The following is a 20,454-nucleotide window of genomic DNA, read 5'->3' as shown; positions in this document are numbered from 1 at the left end:
AAGCAGGCAGGCAGGAAGGAAGGGAAAGGAAAGGAAAGAGGAAGAGTAAGAAAGAAAGAAAAGAAAAGAAAAAGGAGGGAGGGAGGGGTAGGAAAGGAAAAGAAAAGAAAGGAAAGAGGGAGAGAGAGAAATTAGGAAAGAAAAGAAAAAGGAAAGAAGGAAGGAATGCTATTCAAGGGAAGGAAGGGGGGTTGAAGAAGGAAAGGAAAGGAAAAGCAGGCAGGCAGGCAGGCAGGCAGGCAGGCAGGAAGGAAGGAAGGAAGGAAGGAAGGAAGGAAGGAAGGAAGGGAAAGGAAAGGAAAGGTAAGATGGAGTGTAAGAAAGAAAAGAAAAGAAAATCCCCACTCTTAGTCAGAGTTTCAATGCCCTGTTACCTCTCGCTTGTAACTTGTGGGGACCGTATCTGTGATCTCAATATGGACCAGCATTATGGATTCATATTTCAACTTTGGCTATCCAAAGGCTGCAACTCTTCGGGCCACCAGCAGATGGCGGAAAAGGATTGATATTCAGAGGCTATTCAATGGAAGGAAGAGGGGTTGAATACGGGAAGGGAAGGGAAGGGAAGGGAAGGAAGAGAGGGAAAGTAAGAAAGGGAACGCAGGAACCAAGGGAAAGGAAAGAGGGAGAGAAATTTAAAAATGGAAAGAAAAAGGAAGGAGGGAGGGAAGGACGGAGGGACGGAAGGGGAGGAAAGGAAAAGAAGAGAGAGAAAGGAAGAAAGGAAAAGCAGGAAGGGATGGAGGGAGGGAAAGGAAAGAGGGACAGTAAGTAAGAGAGAAAAGAAAGGAGGGAGGGAGGGGGAGGAGGAAAGGAAAGAGGGAGAGAAAGTAGGAAAGAAAAGAAAAAAAAGGAGGGAGGGAGGTGGAGGAAAAGAGAGGAAGAGAGAGAAAGGAAGAAAGGAAAAGCAGGAAGGAAGGAAAGGAAAGGAAAAGTGAGAAAGAAGAAAGGAAAAGCAAGAAGGAAGGGAAAGGAAAGAGGGAGAGAAAGTAAGAAAGAAAAGAAAAGAAAAAGGAGGGAGGGAGGGAGGGAGGAACAGACGGATGGAGGGGGAGGAAAGGAAACTAAAGGAAGAGAGAGAAAGTAAGAAAGGAAAAGCAGGAAGGAAGGGAAGGGAAAGGAAAGGAAAGAGGGAGAGAAGAGGAGATGAGAGAAGAGAAGAGGGAATGGAATGGAATGCAGTGGAGTGGCATGGAATGGCATGGATTAGAATAGAATAGAACAGAACAGAACAGAACAGAATAGGGAAAAGAAAAGAACAGAACAGAACAGGGAAAAGAAAAGAAAAGAAAAGAAAAGAAAAGAAAAGAAAAGAAAAGAAAAGAAAAGAATGGAATGGAATGGAATGCAGTGGAGTGGAGTGGCATGGCATGGCATAGAACAGAACAGAACAGAACAGAACAGAACAGAACAGAACAGAACAGAACAAACTTTATTGTCACTTTGATAGAACACTAATTGACATACATTAATGCATCCAAAAAGGGGAAGGGGCTTGGTCGTATCCCCACCCCACCCCCCCCACCCCCCCCCACTCCCCTCCATTCTGATTTTCCTCTGACTACCTCACCTCTGTAAGGACAACAATCGAAGCTGTTTCCTCTCAGGGGTTTCAGAGGTAAGAAAAAGGGTTTTGTGTTTTGTTTTGTTTTGTTTTGGTTTGGTTTGGTTTTGTTTTGTTTTGTTTTGTTTATTGTTGTTGTTTATTCAAGATACTCTCAAGCAGAAACTGCATCATTTGAAGGGTTTCAACAAAAGGAATTCCATTCACAGCAGAGTGGCGCAGCGGAAGCGTGCTGGGCCCATAACCCAGAGGTCGATGGATCGAAACCATCCTCTGCTAATAAGTTTTTTTTGTCCCCCATCCTTAGATCCAGGGTTTTTTATTATTATTATTATTATTATTATTATTATTATTATTATTATTATTATTATTATTATTATTATTATTATTTTGTTTGCCACTCATTCTCTAAAACATTACAGTTTTAGCCTTTCAATTCCCTTTCTGAATACTCCATCATCAAAGAGATGAAGTCCACCTGTTTGTAAAACATCACTGGGGCCGGAGAATTGCAGCGAGGGCTGTTTATTCTTGCGAGCTGCCCGGCTAAAGCGTGTTTTTTTGTGTGTGTGTGTTTTTAAAAAAAAGCTATTTAAAAAGAGAGGGCTACTATTTTTTAAAAAAGCAAAGCAAAAGCTGCTCGCCCAACGTGGGGCTCGAACCCACGACCCTGAGATTAAGAGTCTCATGCTCTACCGACTGAGCTAGCCGGGCAGTTAGGAAGCTTTGCCGTTTACGTAGCTTTACTCCACACAAGATGCGTTGGTCAGTGCATTGCAATGAGAAAGCCAATGGGGAGAGGAGAGGAGAGGAGAGGAGAGGAGAGGAGAGGAGAGGAGAGGAGGAATGGAATAGGGAATGGAATGGAATGGAATAGAATAGAATAGAATAGAATAGAATAGAATAGAATAGAATAGAATAGAATAGAATAGAATAGAATAGAATAGAATAGAATAGAAAATATGGGCTGGGCTGGGCTGGGCTGGGATAGAATTAGAATTAGAATTAGAATTAGAATTAGAATTAGAATTAGAATTAGAATTAGAATTAGAATTAGAATTAGAATTAGAATAATGGAATGGAATGGAATGGAATGGAATGGAATGGAATGGAATAGAATAGAATAGAATAGAATAGAATAGAATAGAATAGAATAGAATAGAATAGAATAGAATAGAAAATATGGGATGGGATGGGATGGGATGGGATGGGATGGGATAGAATTAGAATTAGAATTAGAATTAGAATTAGAATTAGAATTAGAATTAGAATTAGAATTAGAATAATAGAATGGAATGGAATGGAATGGAATGGAATGGAATGGAATAGAATAGAATAGAATAGAATAGAATAGAATAGAATAGAATAGAATAGAATAGAATAGAATAGAATAGAATAGAATAGAATAGAATAGAATAGAATAGAATAGAATAGAAAATATGGGCTGGGCTGGGCTGGGCTGGGATAGAATTAGAATTAGAATTAGAATTAGAATTAGAATAATGGAATAGAATAGAATAGAATAGAATAGAATAGAATAGAATAGAATAGAATAGAATAGAATAGAATAGAATAGAATAGAATAGAATATATGGGATGGGATGGGATGGGATAGAATTAGAATAATAGAATGGAATGGAATGGAATGGAATGGAATGGAATGGAATGGAATGGAATAGAATAGAATAGAATAGAATAGAATAGAATAGAATAGAATAGAATAGAATAGAATAGAATAGAATAGAATAGAAAATATGTAATGGAATGAATTGGATTTGTCTTAGGTGCATATGCTCTCTCTCTCTGTGTCTGTGTGACTCCCAGCAACCTCTTTCTACCCCCGCCCCTTAAATCCAAAACCTGCAAAACTCCCTTTAGAAGCCTCGACCTGTGTCCTGCAATTTCCCCCCAGTGAGATATTTTATTTCACTTTTTTTAAACGCTGCTAAAATAAATTCTTCCTTCCCTCCACCCTTTCCTTAAAAGGAAAAAAATCTGCCCTCTCTGAGGCTCGAACTCAGGACCTTCAGATTATGAGACTGACGCGTTGCCTACTGCGCTAAGAAGGCACATGGTGGAGAGTTGCGACATCTTTCAACTGGAAGGTATGTTCTGTTTTGGAAGCAAGAGCAAATTGGGTTAAATTGCTTTTAAAAGTATATTGATTCGTCTCTCTCTTTGATCCTCTGTGTTGGTATTCTTTATTTCTCAGCTTTTCCACCCCCAAATGACTTTGCATTGATTTATATTTGGAAGTTACTGTTTTGTGTGCAGCCCAGTTGTTGGAGGCAATTTACAGATTACAGATTGACAGAGTTGGAAGGGACCTTGTAGGTCATCTAGTCCAACCCCCCAGCCAAGCAGGAGACCCTGCCTACACCATTTCTGACACATGGCAGTCCAGTCTCTTCTTGAAAGCTTCCAGTGATGAAGCTCCCACAACTTCTGAAGGAAACTTCTGTGCCATTGGTTGATTGCTCTCGTGGTCAGAAAATTTCTCCTTATTTCCAGTTGAATCTCTCCTTGATCAGTTTCCATCCATGATTTCTTGTCTGGCCTTCGGGTGCTTTGGAAAATAGCTCGACCCCCTCCTCTCTGTGGCAGCCCCTCAAATATTGGAAGACTGCTATCATGTCTCCCCTGATCCTTCTCTTCACTAGACTAGCCATGCCCAGTTCCTGCAACTATTCTTTATATATTTTGGTCTCCAGTCCCCTAATCATCTTGGTTGCTCTTCTCTGCACTTTTTCTAGAGTCTCAACATCTTTTTTTATAGCGTGATGACCAAAACTGGATACAGAACTCTAGGTGTGGTCTTACTAGGGCTTAGGCTTGCCAGGTGTCCACTATTTGAGCGGACGGTCTGCTTTTTTTCACATTATGTTCACTATTTTTTTTCACAAAATAGTGGACATTTTTTTTATTCAAAAGCTTTATGATGAAATGGTATGTAATCTAAAGCTGTACAGTCTAAGAGAATAAGGATAGGACAATCGTGTTTTGTCTTTTTTTTTTTCATAAGTTAGAATGAGACAAAGATCGAATATCCATTGAACTCGATTCTCCGAAAAAATTAATGATGAGATTAAAATAAAAATATATTATAAAATTATGTACAGTTCACATTTTTAAAATGTATTGTAGCTTGTGTCGACTGACCTAAAATGGCGTCGAGTGATGAGAGTGACAGCGGCGAGATTTCAAATTCTTTAAAGCAAAAGAGAGGAGTGTGCAAATACACCAAAGTTTATGTTCATCTGCAGGGCGATTCATCCCTTGATAAGTGGACGTACTTTTTCAAGAAAGAGCCAGCTCCGAGTTTACTGAAACTGTTCCAGTATTGTGCATCAATTCCAGTATCAAATGCAAACGTTGAACGAATTTTCAGCGTCATGGGAAATTTGTGGACTGACGAACGTAACCGACTGCTTGTACCATCAGTTCGAAGTGAACTTTGTATATGTTTTAATATTTCTCAACGTTGTACTGAAATTAAAGAATTATTCCTTAAACACAAAGAATTGATCAAAGCTGCGCAGTCAAATAAAAAATACACACGACAGCAAAGTAAAATGTAATTTAATATTTTACATATTATTATAATATATTTGATGTTTTGAATTTTAAGTAAAGTTTTGAAGTGATTATTTTAATACGTTTTAAAATGTTTGTAAGAAAATATATAATTTAATTGTAATTTTTTAAAAAAAAATTTACTACTTAACACCCCCCCCCCCCGCTTGTCCGCTATTTTTTGGAACAAGACCTGGCAACCCTACTAGGGCTTTATAGAGTGGTATTAGTACCTCCCTTGATCTTGATTGTATCCCTCTATTAATGCAATTTAGGATTGCATTGGCTTTTTTGGCTGCCACTGCACACTGCTGGCTCATATTTAGCTGGTTATCCAGTAAAGACTCCAAGATCCCTCTCACAGTTAGTGCTATTAAGCCTGGTTTCACCCAGTCTATATGTGTACTTTTGTTTTTTCTTACACTTTCTTACACTTAGGCAAGTGTAAGACTTTACTTTTCTCCACATTGAATTTCATTTTGTTAGAGAGGGCCCAGTGTTCAAATCTGACAAGATCCATCTGGATGTTGGATCTACATCATCTAGGGAAGTTTAGTATCATACATAAATCTGGTAAATTCCCCTTCTATTCCCTCATCTAAATCATCAATTACAGAAGTCTTTTTTTTAAATCAGGGGCAAAGAGGAATTGGAAGGATGAAATTAGGACTCAACCCAAAACTGTGATGCAAAAGACCTTAAGTTTGAACCCAGAGTGTGCAAAGCCCAAATTCTCTGGAAAGGGCTCTAATGCAGGGGAAAGTGGAAGAAAAGAAAAAAAGGGAAGAGAAGGAAGGAAGGGAGAAAAGAGAAAAGGACGACCAGTAAGTAGCAACATCAATATTAATGAATTTAGAATAATATAACTTTATTGTCATTTTGGATGTACACTAATTGGCAGACATTAAAAGAAAAAATTAGCTCTGGAAGAGTCTCCACCTCCAATATACACTACATAAACATAAACAAACAAACAAACAAATAAATAAATAAATACAAAATTATGCATATACCCACATATATTATATGACACAGTCTAGAATGCCGTTGAGAGATTTGAAAGAACAAATTAAAGTCCGTTTGTCTTGGATAAAATCAGGGGTGAAATCCAGCAGGTTCTGACAGGTTCTGGAGAACCAGTGGAGGAAATTTTGAGCAGTTCGGAGAACCAGCAGCGGAAATTTTGAGTTCAGAGAACTGGTAAATACCACCTCTGGCTGGCCCGAGAGTGGGGTGGGAATGGAGATTTTGCAGTGTCCTTCCCCTGGAGTGGGGTGGGAATGGAGATTTTGCAGTATCCTTCCCCTGCAACGCCCACCAAGCGATACTACGCCCACCGAGCCACGCCCACAGAACCAGTAGTAAAAAAAAATTGGATTTCACCACTGAATAAAATCCACCAAGGCATTCTTTAAGGAACTGAAAACAATTTGATAGCACATTATCAATATTTTCTTTATTGAATTTATTTGCCACTCATCTTGCCTCCCGCCTTGAAAGAGGCGGTGGTGAGGCCCCTCCTCAAGAAGCCCTCTCTGGACCCAGCTGTTTTAGCAAACTATCGTCCAGTTTCCAACCTTCGCTTTCTGGCGAAGGTTGTTGAGAGTGTGGTTGCGCGACAGCTCCCCCAGTACCTGGAGGAAACCGTCTATCTAGATCCGTTCCAGTCCGGCTTCAGGCCCGGGTACAGCACGGAAACGGCATTGGTCGCGTTGGTTGATGATCTCTGGAGGGCTCGGGACAGAGGTTGTTCCTCTGTTCTGGTCCTATTAGACCTCTCAGCGGCTTTTGATACCATCGACCATGGTATCATGCTGCGCCGGTTGGAGGGGTTGGGAGTGGGAGGCACTGTTTTACGGTGGTTCTCCTCCTATCTCTCCGACAGGTCGCAGTCTGTGTTGGCTGGAGGGCAGAGGTCGACCTCAAGGCACCTGGTTTGTGGGGTGCCACAAGGGTCGGTCCTCTCGCCTCTCCTGTTCAACATTTATGTGAAGCCGCTGGGCGAGATCATCCGTGGTTTTGGGGTGCAGTGCCATCTGTACGCTGATGACACCCAGCTGTACATCTCCACCCCAGACCACCCCAACGATGCCCTTGAAGTGATGTCCCGGTGCCTGGAGGCGGTGCGGGTCTGGATGGGGCGGAACAGGCTCCGACTCAATCCCTCCAAGACTGAGTGGCTGTGGCTGCCGGCGTCCCGATATAGTCAGCTGGTGCCATCGCTGACTATTGGGGGCGAGACATTGGCCCCCACGGAGAGGGTGCGTAACTTGGGTGTCCTCCTGGACGCACGGCTGTCCTTAGAAGAGCATTTGACGGCCGTGGCCAGGGGGGCTTTCTATCAGGTCCGCCTGATACGCCAGTTGCGCCCCTTTCTGGATCGGGACTCCCTATGCACGGTCACTCATGCCCTCGTTACTTCCCGCCTCGACTACTGTAATGCTCTCTACATGGGGCTCCCCTTGAGGAGCACTCGGAGGCTCCAACTGGTGCAGAATGCGGCCGCGCGGGTACTTATGGGGGCGGCGTGGCGCTCCCACGTGACACCTCTCCTGCGCGAGCTGCATTGGCTTCCAGTGGTCTTCCGAGTGCGCTTCAAGGTGTTGGTTCTCATCTTCAAAGCGCTCCATGGCTTAGGACCCAGTTATTTACGAGACCACCTTCTGCCTCCGATAACCTCCCACCGGCCAACACGCTCCCACAGAGAGGGTCTCCTCAGGGTGCCGTCTGTCAGGCAATGTCGGCTGGCGACCCCCCGGGGAAGAGCCTTCTCTGTGGGGGCACCCGCCCTCTGGAATGAGCTGCCCCCAGGGATACGACTAATCCCGGATCTCCGGACCTTCCGCCGGGCCCTGAAGACGTTTTTATTTCAGCAAGCCGGGCTGGGTTAAAAATTTTTAATTGGTGAATTTTATGGGTAACGGGGTTTTAAATTGGTGAAGCCTAAGATAATTTAATCCTGTTTTAATGCATTTTAATATTTGTATTGTGTGTTTTTAATTTTGGCTGTTCACCGCCCCGAGTCCTTCGGGAGAGGGGGCGGTATAAAAATTTAATAAATAAATAAATAAATAAATAAAAATCTCATTTCGAAAAGACTCAGGAGCTATAGCTTATCTAATAACAAAGAAATAATTTTAAAATGTCAATCAAAAGAATCGGAAATACAAGTCCACCCGCACCCTGGGAACTTTTGGCCCGGTCGTGTCCCAGCTGTAGGAAGTTAGCACCCACCCCTTTCCTGGAAGAGTGAAATATTTTAGGAAATATGAAAAAGGCAGAATATTATATTTCCCTGGATGAGAAATGGAGAAGCACATTTTAAAGCAGCTCCCATCTTCCTGCCCCCACCCTTTGTCAATGGGCCATTAAGGCCTGGGCCAGTCTATTCTACATAACAAAGATCTACCTCCTTCAGGCAGAGCCATAGTAGGAATTGCCAAAGATCCAACAAAGATAGGATTAGCCCTCTACCCATCTAGCAACAGAAACTCACCACATGGCACCTAGGAAGATTACATCAGCCAGCAAGGCTAGCTAAGACCCCCACCCCCTGGGAGTCTGACAACCAATCAGGATACTCTTTCTGGGCCCCAGGAAATGCAGAGCCAGAGACAGCATAAAAACCCGAGGATTTGCTGTATCTGCCCCTTTTCTGTTCAGAAACTCAAGCCATGTGATCCTGTCCACCATTAAACCATCTCTCCAAGCAGTCTCCATGTTTCCAGTGTCTTTTTCCCCACTTGGAGCTGAACCTAGAAGAAGATTTCTTCCAACACAGCCTAGCCTACCTCACAGGGTTGTTGGCAGCAAGCACGAGAAATAGAGGAAGGCTACTTATCTCCTGCATCAGGCTCTTGGCTGTAAAACAATACCTTTAATCAAATCAATCCAAATAACTAGATAGCAAGCCAAGGTACTGATATCCTCTTAAATAGAACAGAACAGAATAGAACAGAACAGAATAGAATAGAATTCTTTATTAATCAGGTGTGATGGGACACACAAGGAATTGGTCTTTGGTGCATATGCTCTCAGTGTACATAAAAGAAAAGATACATTCATCAAGAATCATAAGGTACAACACTTAATGATAGTCATACGGTGCAAATAAGCAATCAGATCATATTAGGAAACAGTCAATATAAATATAACAGGATTAAATGGGGGGAAAAGCAATAACAATTACATTTTTGGTGCAAATCCTGGCCAGATTAGCCCACAGGGATCTGTGTACTCTTTTTAAGTTTTTCAACTTCAACAACTTTTAAGATGCAGGGATTTCAACTCCCAGAATTTCCCAGCCATCTGGCTGGGAGCTGGAATCCACATATCTTATAAAACTGCTGAATTTATTTTTAATCTGCCTTCCTTTTTAAATTGTGTATCACCCCAAAATATTTTCAAAATGCACCATTTGATCAATGAGAAACTGTAACTGATCCATTCCCCCACCCCACTTTGTGCAAAGGCGCGTTTGTCCTTCCAAGCCGGGCTGAATTTCTCTCCCCCCCTTTTCAAAATTCCCGCGCTTGCAAGCGACTGGCTCAAGTTCCTTTTTCAAAAAAAAAAAAAAACTCCCGCGCCGGCTGGACGGGAGCCAATCGCTTTCCTCCTTTGAGTTGGCGCGAAGTTGAGGATTTTGAAACAAGGAGAGGGAAAGCAAATGGCTTTAACATTTTTAAAGCCGGCGCTTTTCCTTTCTCAAACAAAGTGCTTTTTTATTTTTAAATTAAAAATGTGATCGTCGAAAAATCGCGGCCAGACTTCCTCCGGGGCTTTTTAAAACATTGTAAAAATATAAGGCCCACTTTGCAACATTTAAATTGAATTACAGTATCCATCTCGCAAAAGATGCTTACTAAAACGGGGCGAATTGGCTCGAAAGTTTCACGCGCCTTTCAAGCTCTCGTTTAAACTCGTCTTTGACAAGGGCTACGGGTTGCGTTCACACATTTTTGAGACGCTTTTTAAGGTTTTCATTGATTTAATCTGCCCTCCGGGTTGCAGCAAAACCATGTATTAAAAGGGACCATTTAAAAAATTAAGATCAGCTACAATTTGGTGGAAGTGAGGGAATGTCAACTGCTAAATTTCTGGAGGATCGAGTTATTATTTTTATTTATTTATTTATTATATTTCTATACCACCTTTCTCCCGTACGACTCAAGGCGGTGTACAGTCAAGAAAAATATAGACACACAAACATCATAAAATTGCTAATTAAAATTATTACTTAGTTTGGTCAATTAAATAAAACCCAGAATTAGATAACATTTAAAATGAGTTATGTGTGAGAATAAGGCCAAGGGGATGAAATGAATGGCTTTTTAAGAAAAACCCAGTTTTACTATCTCAAAAGTGGCTTTTTTTTTCAAGAGGCAAGAGGACTTTCATTTTTTTTGACTTTTGAACACGTTTCGCTTCTCATCCAAGCAGCTTCTTCAGCTCAGAATGAATGATGGGAAATAGATTTATACTCATTGCAGAAAGTGGGTCATTCAAAGAAACGTCTTCAAAGACAAACCAGGAAGTCCAGTTGCCTGGGGGGGGGAGGGAATCTCCATATAAACCAAAGTGGATAACTTTAAACACAATTGGAAAACTGAAAAAGAGGGGCTGTAATCTTGGGCTAATAAGTAGGTAATTTCTTTTAATTAGCACACACAAAAAGCAATATCAAGTACTATAAGATACAGAGTAGATGGTATGAATGGTTGAAAAATAAGGAAATAAGTTACCTGGCTAATTACTGGCCTGTCCTAATTTTCTCCCCCGTTTTAAAATTCTTTTAAATCGAAATTTTAATGTTTTAAATTATTGGGGTTTTTAATTGTCTCGGGCTAAATTATTTAATCTGGTTTTAATTATATTTCTAACTTTCCTATCTATGTATTTTATTTTGTGCCTGTTCACCGCCCTGAGTCCTTCGGGAGTAGGGCGGTATATCAATTTAATAAAAACAAACAAAACAAAAAACAAACATGAATGAAGAAAGGAAGGGGAAAATGTGGCCGATCAACTTATAGGATAGAGAGGGAAGGAAAGAAAGTAGAAAATGAATGTTACATAAGTCAAGACCTCAGTGCCTTCCGCCGTGCCCTTAAAACCCACTTTTTCCAGCAAGCCGGGCTGGTTTAGGAAGAAATTTTTTAAATGTTTTAATTGGTTTGTGATTTTTAAAATTTTTGGGCCAAATTTATATATATTTTGTTTTTTAATATTTGTATTTCATGTTTTTAATTCTGGCTGTGCACCACCCTGAGTCCTCAGGGAGAAGGGTGGTATATATATATATATATATATAAATTTTCTTACTTCTTCGTAGGGTTTATGTGTTTTTCTTCTAGCCAGGTTTTCCCTACGTAGCCAAAAAAAACCCTTGGCTACGTAGGGAAAACCTGGCTAGAAGAAAAACACATATATATGTGTGTGTGTGTGTGTGTGTGATATATATATATATATATATATATATATATATATATATATATATATGCATATTCTTTCTAGCCAGGTTTTACCTACGTAAACTAAGTTGTTCTACAGCCCTGGTTCTGTGAAATCTCATTCACAAACTTGTGAATGAGATTTCACAGAACCAGGGCTGTAGAACAACTTAGTTTACGTAGGTAAAACCTGGCTAGAAAGAATATGCACATAAAAGCCTACGAAAAAGAAAAAGACATATATATATATATATATATATACTAAAATATCTGTAAATATTGATATATAGAAAGAATCACTGCATCCAGCCAAAAAGTGAGATTTTCTCTTTATTTTTTTCTTCTATAAATGTTGTACGTCTATGTTTTGTTTTTAATGTGTTTAAAATAAAAAAACTTTTTATAAAAAAAAATATTTATGATTGCAAGGGGGGGAAAAAAATCAGAGATCGGCTTTTAAATTCTCTAACCCCCCCCCCATCTCAAAAAAAAAAACCACTTTATGTTCTCCTCAGCTCTTTCCGAGAAAAGGTGGGTGGCTCTTAAAAGAGCCTTTTGGGGGGTGTCGTTCTTGGGGCGAGCGAAGCAGGCGGGCCGGGAGGCTCCTCACTTCCCTTTGGCCTTGTGGCTCTCGGTCTTCTTGGGCAGGAGGACGGCTTGGATGTTGGGCAAGACGCCTCCCTGGGCGATGGTGACTTTGCCCAGCAGCTTGTTCAGCTCCTCGTCGTTGCGGATGGCCAGCTGCAAGTGGCGCGGGATGATCCGAGTCTTCTTGTTATCCCGGGCCGCGTTGCCCGCCAGCTCCAAGATTTCCGCCGTCAGGTATTCCAGCACCGCGGCCAGGTAGACGGGAGCTCCGGCGCCCACCCTCTCCGCGTAGTTGCCCTTGCGGAGCAGGCGATGCACGCGGCCCACGGGGAACTGCAGCCCGGCGCGGGATGAGCGAGTCTTGGCCTTGGCCCTGGCTTTGCCGCCTTGCTTGCCGCGTCCGGACATCCTGATTCAATTAGCCTAGAAGCGGAGAAAGAGAAAAAAAAGAGACTTTCAAATCTCCGAATGAAAAACTCGCCTTTTCCTGGCCCTTTATATACTTTTTCAAAGTCTCGCGAGCGCCTCTTTTGATTGGGCCGCTTGCATCTCCGTTCGTCCAATGAGGTTTGGGCTCTCCTTCTCCTCCTTCTTTCCCCCCTCCCCGGACTAACCAATCACCAAAAAAAAAAAAAAGACGTCTGTTTAAATCACCCAATGAGAGAGAGAGAGAGAAAGCAAATGCCTAGCGGTCGACCAATGAGAGCGCACCGCTGGTCAAACCCAACATTCCGAAAAGTTTTTTTGTTTTTTCCTTCCCACCACCATTCAAATTAGCCAATCATAAGCAGAGCATTTTTTTTTTATACTTCGTTTGCATAGGGCTCCTTTATAAGCTGGACCGATCAATGAAGTGCAAATTAATTCATTCGGTTGTGCTGTAGATTAAACTAGGACGAAGGATGCCCGAACCGGCTAAATCTGCCCCGGTGCCCAAAAAGGGCTCCAAAAAGGCCATCACCAAGACGCAGAAAAAAGGAGACAAGAAGCGCAAGAAGAGCCGCAAGGAGAGCTACTCCATCTACGTCTACAAGGTGTTGAAGCAAGTCCACCCGGACACTGGGATCTCCTCCAAGGCCATGAGCATCATGAACTCCTTCGTCAACGACATCTTCGAGCGCATCGCGGCTGAAGCTTCCCGCCTGGCTCACTACAACAAGCGCTCCACCATCACCTCCCGGGAGATCCAGACGGCCGTCCGCCTCCTCCTGCCCGGAGAGCTGGCCAAGCACGCCGTCTCCGAGGGCACCAAAGCCGTCACCAAATACACCAGCTCCAAGTAAAGTCGTCTTTCCTTGCAAAAGCTCGCGGGGATCCCCGAAGTTTTTTTTTTTAAAAAAAACCCAAAGGCTCTTTTAAGAGCCACCCACTTAAGCAAAGGAAGAGCTGCTGATCACTAGCCTTCATCTGATTTAAAGTCCCGTGCAGAGAAGAGCAACCAAGATAATTAGGGGACTGGAGGCTAAAACGTGAAGAACGGTTGCAGGAACTGGGTATGTCTAGTAGTTTGATGAAAAGAAGGACTAGGGTGACATGATAGGAACTTATATCTCTTTTTTTTTAATTGAAAAAGTTTTACAAAAAAGAAATACAAAAAAAAATTTTCCCCTGTTCCTCCCACCCTTCCCCCCACTTCCCAGAGCAAAATACAAGGTGTTTCATTTAATCAAACATAAACTAGATTAATCTACTTATCCTCAAAGTACTGCCTCCCCCACTGAAACCTTAACTCCACTACAGATAACCAAATACTTCTAATACCAACATTCATTCATAAGCTATTTGATATTTTCTTGTCAGATACTTATTTTGAATATAATCAATCCATCTTCTCCATTCCGATACGTATCTTAGGAACTTATATCTTTTATGTACACTGAGAGCTTATGCACCGGAGACAAATTCCTTGTGTGTCCAATCACACTTGGCCAATAAAGAATTCTATCTATGCTCTATATATTTGAATCAAGATGATTAGGGTACTGGAGACTAAAACATATGAAGAACGGTTGCAGGAACTGGGTACGTCTAGTTTGATGTGTAGGAAATTAGCACCCACCCCTTTCCTGAAAGAATGAAATATTTTAGGAAATATTAAAAAGGCAGAATATTATGTTTCCCTGGATGAGAAATGGAGAAGCATGTTTTAAAGACAAAGCAGCTTCCTGCCTCCTCTCCCCCCCACTCCTTTGTCAATGGGCAAGAGGCAGAAACTCAATCTTTCAATCTTTGAAACTCATCTGCAACACAATAGGGCCCATCTAGCAGCAGAAACTCACCACATGGCACCTGGGAAGATTACATCAGCCAACAAGGCTAGCTAAGACCCCCAACCTCTGGGAGTCTGACAACCAATCAGGATACTCTTTCGGGGCCCCAGGAAGTTCAAAGCCAGAGAAGGCATAAAACCCAGGGACTCACTGCGTCTCGGCCCTTTTCTGTTCAGGAACTCAAACCATGTGATCCTGTCCACCATTAAACCATCTTTCCAAGCAGTCTCCATGTTTCCAGTGTCTTTTTCCCCACTTGGAGCTGAACCCAGAAGGATATTTCTTCCTACAGTTTCATTACTATTATGTTCACATTTTTATCATTTTTCCTGCTTTACTGTTGTAAGCCGCTTAAAGCAGCCCATGGCAGGATAAACAGAGGCAAATAAATTTAACAAAGTTATGAGAGCTGTAGTTTTTACACATGTGGATTATGCCCAGTGAAGAAATGGCTTTACACGTAAATGGAATTAAACCAGCTTCATTGAGGCAGCCCACAATTCTACAGCTGGGCTTCCATAAACTGGCTGGGGAATTCTGGGAGTTGAAGTCCACAGGGCTTTAAAATGCCAAGGTTGAGAAGCAGTGGTTTAGATGTGCATTTAGATGCACATCTAATGTGAAAGATGTTAGATGTGAAAGCGGGGACTCCTATGGCATAATAGTAGTCTCTTAATTTCTAGTGGCAGTGGGTTTTATAGATTAATAAGAACAGGTGGGGGTGGATCAGTGGGTTTGGTGAGATAGAATACAATAGAATAACAGAGTTGGAAGGGACCTTGGAGGTCTTCTAATCCAACCTCCTGTTTAGGCAGGAAAGCCTACACCACTTCAAACAAATGGTTATCCAACATCTTCTTAAAAACTTCCAGTGTTGGAGCATTCACAACTTCTGGAGGCAAGTTGTTCCACTGATCAATTGTTCTAACTGTCAGGAAATTTCTCCTTAGTTCTAAGTTGCTTCTCTCCTTGATTAGTTTCCACCCATTGCTTCTTGTCCTGCCCTCAGGTGCTTTGGAGAATAATTTGACTCCCTCTTCTTTGTGGCAGCCCCTGAGATATTGAAACCCTGCTATCATGTCACCCCAGTCCTTCTTTTCATCAAACTAGACATACCCAATTCTTTATATGTTTTAGCCTCCAGTCCCCTAATCATCTTTGTTGCTCTTCTCTGCACTCTTTCTAGAGTCTCAACTCTAGAGTGCTTGAAGCACTTATAGTTTTAAACTAAGAGTTGAATTTAAGTGTTTCTTATATCCTTGGAAGAAGAAGTTGGAAGTCAGGATGTTCGTGACTTGACTCCCTCTTCTTTGTGGCAGCCCCTGAGATATTGGAACGCTGCTATCATGTCTCCCCTAGTCCTTCTTTTCATTAAACTAGACATACCCAGTTCCTGTAACCGTTCTTCATATGTTTTAGTCTCCAGTTCCCTAATCGTCTTGATTCAAATGATATTGAATATATAGAACATAGATACAATTCTTTATTGGCCAAGTGTGATTGGACACACAAGGAATTTGTCTCCGGTGCATAAACTCTCAGTGTACATAAAAGATATAAGTGACAGATCATGATCATAGTTATCATAAATACATTCATCATGAATCATAAGATGCAACACTTAGTGATAGTCATAGGACACTAAATAAGCAATCAAAAATCATACTAGGAAACTAAATAAAACAATACAAATCGTAAGGATTCTAACAATAATTTACTATCTAATTCTGGGTTTTATTTAATTGACCAAACTAAGTAATAATTTTAATTAGCAATTTTATGATGTTTGTGTGTCTATATTTTTCTTGACTGTACACCGCCTTGAGTCCTACGGGAGAAAGGCAGTATAGAAATATAATAAATAAATAAATAAATAAATAAATAAATAAATAAATAAGTAGAAAAGGAGGTAGTAATCGGAAGGTTGAGAAGAAGAATAGTAATACAGTCTTAGTAAATAGTTCTACAGTGTTGTGGGAATTAGTTGTTTAGCAGAGTGATGGCATGTGGGGAAAAACTGTCCGTTGTCTAGTTTTTCAGGTGTGCAATGCTCTATAATTTCGTTTTGAGGGTAGAAGCTGAAATAGTTGATGTCCAGGATTTGAGAGGTCTGAGGATATTTTCACAGTTCTCTTTTTGACTCGTGCAGTATACAGGTCCTCAATGGAAGGCAGGTTGGTAGGCAGTCAGATTGCAATGATGTCCATTAAAGGGGCATGAGAGCGGTGTCCCAATATTTGAGGGGCTTCCCCAGAGAGGGGGGGGGTCAGGCTATTATCCAAAGCACCTGAAGACCATTCAAGGAATAATGGGATGGAAACTGATCAAGGAGTGATTCAACCTGGAAATAAGGAGACATTTTCTGACCGTGAGAACAATCAACCCATGGAACAGAAGTTGCCTTCGGAAGTTGTGGGAACTTCATCACTGGAGGCTTTCAAGAAGAGACTGGGCTGCCATCTGTCAGAAATGATATAGGGTCTCCTGCTTGAGTGGGGGGGGTTGGACTAGATGCCCTACAGGGTCCCTTCCAACTTTATTAATCTGTAATCTGTAAATTGCCTCCAACAAACACCTCCAACAAACAGTAAAAAGGACACAGGAACTCCCAAATATGAGATTCGACTGCCATCTGTCAGAAATGGTGTATGGTCCTCTGGCTGGGCAGGGGGTTGGACTAGATGACCTACCAGGTCCCTTCCTTAATTAATTAATTGAAATTAAGATGTAAAACTGAATGAAATTGAAATGTAAAAAATGATTTAAATGACATACTTGTAAGAATGGCCTAGTCACCTCCCGTGTTGACTACTGTAATGGTCTCTACATGGGGCTCCCCTTGAAAAGCACCCAGAGGCTCCAACTGGTCCAGAATGTAGCCGCGCGGGTGATTATGGGCGCAGCTCGTTGCGCCCATGTAACACCTCTCCTACGCGAGCTGCACTGGCTCCCGGTGGTCTTCCGGGTGCGATTCAAGGTGTTAGTTCTATCACCTTTAAAGCGCTCCATGGCTTAGGACCTGGGTACCTATGAGACCGTCTTTTGCCACCAATAGCCTCCCACCGACCAGTTCGTTCTCACAGGGAGGGACTACTCAGGGTACCGTCAGTCAAATTATGCCGACTGGCGACTCCCAGGGGGAGGGCCTTCTCTGTGAGGGCTCCAACCCTTTGGAATGAACTGCCCCCGGAGATACGGAATATCCCTGATCTCCGTGCTTTCCGCCATGCCCTCAAAACCCTGATGTTCCAACAAGCAGGGCTAAACATATGAACATGTGAATGTTTTTAAAATGTTATCTAATTTTAGGTTCTATTTAATTGGGCCAAACTATGTTATAATAATAATTTTAATTAGCAATTTTATGATGTTTGTGTATCTATATTTTTCTTGACTGTACACCGCCTTGAGTCCTACGGGAGAAAGGCGGTATAGAAATATAATAAATAAATAAATAAATAAACAAACAAACAAACAAATAAATAAATAAATAAATAATAATAAATAAATAAATAAGAAGTAAAGTAGAAAAAATATCTTGTTAAAAGTAAAAAGTCTAAGGGTTGGAAGATTGCTTGAGTAAAGATTTAAAAGAAAAAATGGAATAAGATGAAATATACTGCTAATAATTAAAAAGATGAGGGGAAATTTTGAGAAATATACTTGATAAATGAAAGAAAGATTGGGGTTCCTGGACTCCATAGTGGAAAATATAAAATTGAAAATGAATACCGCAATAGAGAGGGATGAAGGAAGGAGAAGAGAAATGGAAGAGAGAAGGAAGGAGAGAGAAGGAAGGAAGAGAAGGGAGAAAGGAAGGGAAGGGAAGGGGAATTAGAGTAGGAGTGAGGGTAAGAGAGGGAGGAAGAGAGGAGGAGAAGGAGAAAGGAAGAGGAAGTAGAGAGGAGGAGAAGAAGAGGGGAAGAGAAAGTAAGAAGGAAAGAAAAGAGAGAGGTGGTAGGTTTGAGGAGAAAGATTACTGTACAATAAAAAAGATGAAATGGAAGAAAGACAACCCGGAACAAATATAAAGATATTAAGATAAAGAATGAATTGTTTAAAGAATAAAAGAGAACAAAAATGAATAAATAGCAATAATTAGAATTTAAGGGCAAATGAAGATGTTTTTTATGTAAGTAAGCATAGAAATATTCAGACATGATTAAAAAAAGGAGGGGGGAGATTTTGGCAAAAACTGTAATTGAGTAAAATGTATTTGCATTTGCATTGCATCACACTATTTCTTGCCTTGCTTTGCGTTACACTTTTCCTTTGCATTGCATGACATTGTGTTGCATTGCGTTTGCACACTTTTTCATGGTATTTTCTGCTTAACTGGGAAGAATCGCATAAAAGGTCGGTGTCCGAAAAGATTTGCCCGGGAAAAACAGCCAGTCACACAAGGGGTTTGTTGTTTAAAATAGTTTTTCATCGTCTTAAAAATAAAAATAAAATAAAATAAAAAATACTGGTTGGCCCGTACGGGGATCGAACCCGCGACCTTGGCGTTATTAGCACCACGCTCTAACCAACTGAGCTAACCGGCCACCTATGGAAGGAGCTGGTTTAGCCTCTTAATGAAGCCAATCGAGTCGAATTATAATCTCAAACGGGGAGATCTTTGGTGCCCCTTAAATTTGCTTGTTTTCATATAATCCTAAATATTAAATGACATTGTATAATCATCTTCCGTTGTTTCATTCGGATTCCTTGAACCCTCTGATCTTCATCCAGGATTGTCCTAGCCACTTTTCATCCTTCTTCCTGCAGCACATTTTAAAACAATATATATATTGCATATATATATATATTGTTTTATATATATACATATATAAAATGCAATATATATATTATATATATATATATATGCAATATATATATTATATATATATATTGCATATATATATATATTGTTTTATATATATACATATATAAAATGCAATATATATTATATATATATATATATATTGCATATATATATATAAATAGTATATATATATAATATATATGCAATATATATACACACACACACACACACACACACACACACACACACACACACACACATATATATATATATATATATATATATATATATATATATATATATATATATATATGTGCAAAAGAAACCTTTAGGATTTTTATTTAAATTACATTTTATTCACTGTCAAATTAAAGCTGTCAAATTCACTGTCAAATTAATGCTGTTCAGTTTATATGAACACTGAAGGCAGCACTAAGCGATTTTTTATAAAACGTAAAATCATGAAATAAACCCAGTTAACTCTGATCCTTAAAACGAGTAAGAATTTAAAGTAGAAACTTAAAAGCTTTGCCTTTTAGCTCAATACTGAACACTGAAAACTTTTTATTGCTACAAGAGAAGAGCCTTTTCCATATACTCAACAACAGAGCTTTGATGATGGTAGTGTAGGAAGCCCGTTCCCTCCCCAGATTAAAATATGCTTTATTATAAATATTGAATATTGAATATTGAATATTGAATATTGAATATTGAATATTGAATATTAAAAGAGGCAGGATAGAATATTTCCCCAAAGGAGATATAGACAAAACATGTTCTTAAAGGCAGAAAGCAGTCGTTCTTAACGGCCTCCAGCACATGCCTGAAGTCTTTAAGAGATGGATATTTTGTGCCCATTAAGAAAAGGCCAATCTATTCATAAACAGCTTCAACAAGTGGGAAAAAAGGAGAGATAGGATAGCAGTGTTCCAATATTTGACAGGCTGCCACAAAGATGAAGAGGTCAACCTATTCTCCAAAGCACCTGAAGGCAGGACAATGTGGGAAGCCCACCACCACCCCCTCCTAGAACAGTGATGGCTAACTTGCCGTCGCGTGCCAAAAGTGGGGGGAGCACGGGGGTCTCGTACACATGTGCCCACACCCATAATTCAATGCCCTCCCTGTGCCCCAAGCCCCATGCATGCGTGCATGACCCCCCTGCGCTCAACCCGCTTTTGGCACGCGGCGGCCAAAAGGTTACCA

At 40.8% G+C, this 20,454-nt stretch overlaps 2 protein-coding genes and 4 non-coding genes across 6 annotated transcripts; 2 read left to right on the top strand and 4 right to left on the bottom strand.

Moving 5' to 3' along the window:
* Positions 1-1,771: 1,771 nt before the first annotated feature.
* Positions 1,772-1,843, top strand: TRNAM-CAU (transfer RNA methionine (anticodon CAU)). Its single transcript has one exon. It is a non-coding gene; the product is annotated as a tRNA-Met (tRNA).
* Positions 1,844-2,205: 362 nt separating this feature from the next.
* Positions 2,206-2,278, bottom strand: TRNAK-CUU (transfer RNA lysine (anticodon CUU)). The gene has a single exon. It is a non-coding gene; the product is annotated as a tRNA-Lys (tRNA).
* Positions 2,279-3,560: 1,282 nt separating this feature from the next.
* TRNAM-CAU (transfer RNA methionine (anticodon CAU)) lies at positions 3,561-3,633 on the bottom strand. Its single transcript has one exon. It is a non-coding gene; the product is annotated as a tRNA-Met (tRNA).
* An 8,518-nt stretch (positions 3,634-12,151) lies between these two features.
* Positions 12,152-12,579, bottom strand: LOC139324593 (histone H2A type 2-C-like). Its single transcript, XM_070954310.1, has one exon. It carries the CDS (start codon positions 12,577-12,579, stop codon positions 12,190-12,192), a length of 390 nt encoding a protein of 129 aa, XP_070810411.1. The 3' UTR covers positions 12,152-12,189.
* A 494-nt stretch (positions 12,580-13,073) lies between these two features.
* Positions 13,074-13,454, top strand: LOC139324628 (histone H2B 1/2/3/4/6-like). The gene has a single exon (XM_070954353.1). The coding sequence runs from the start codon at positions 13,074-13,076 to the stop codon at positions 13,452-13,454; it is 381 nt and encodes a 126-aa protein (XP_070810454.1).
* A 5,460-nt stretch (positions 13,455-18,914) lies between these two features.
* On the bottom strand, positions 18,915-18,988 carry TRNAI-AAU (transfer RNA isoleucine (anticodon AAU)). The gene has a single exon. It is a non-coding gene; the product is annotated as a tRNA-Ile (tRNA).
* Positions 18,989-20,454: the final 1,466 nt, after the last annotated feature.

The sequence above is a fragment of the Pituophis catenifer genome, unplaced genomic scaffold (assembly GCF_029215685.1).
Source record: "Pituophis catenifer annectens isolate HBS135680 unplaced genomic scaffold, rPitCat1.0.hap2 SCAF_15, whole genome shotgun sequence".
NCBI lineage: Eukaryota > Metazoa > Chordata > Lepidosauria > Squamata > Colubridae > Pituophis > Pituophis catenifer.
The sequence above is the reverse complement of the archived record's forward strand: the minus strand, read 5'-3'. Positions and strand labels throughout refer to the sequence as shown.

Excerpts from the sequence above, each read along its gene's own strand:
- LOC139324593 (XM_070954310.1), bottom strand. The coding sequence starts at position 12,579 with ATGTCCGGACGCGGCAAGCAAGGCGGCAAAGCCAGGGCCAAGGCCAAG.
- LOC139324628 (XM_070954353.1), top strand. The coding sequence starts at position 13,074 with ATGCCCGAACCGGCTAAATCTGCCCCGGTGCCCAAAAAGGGCTCCAAA.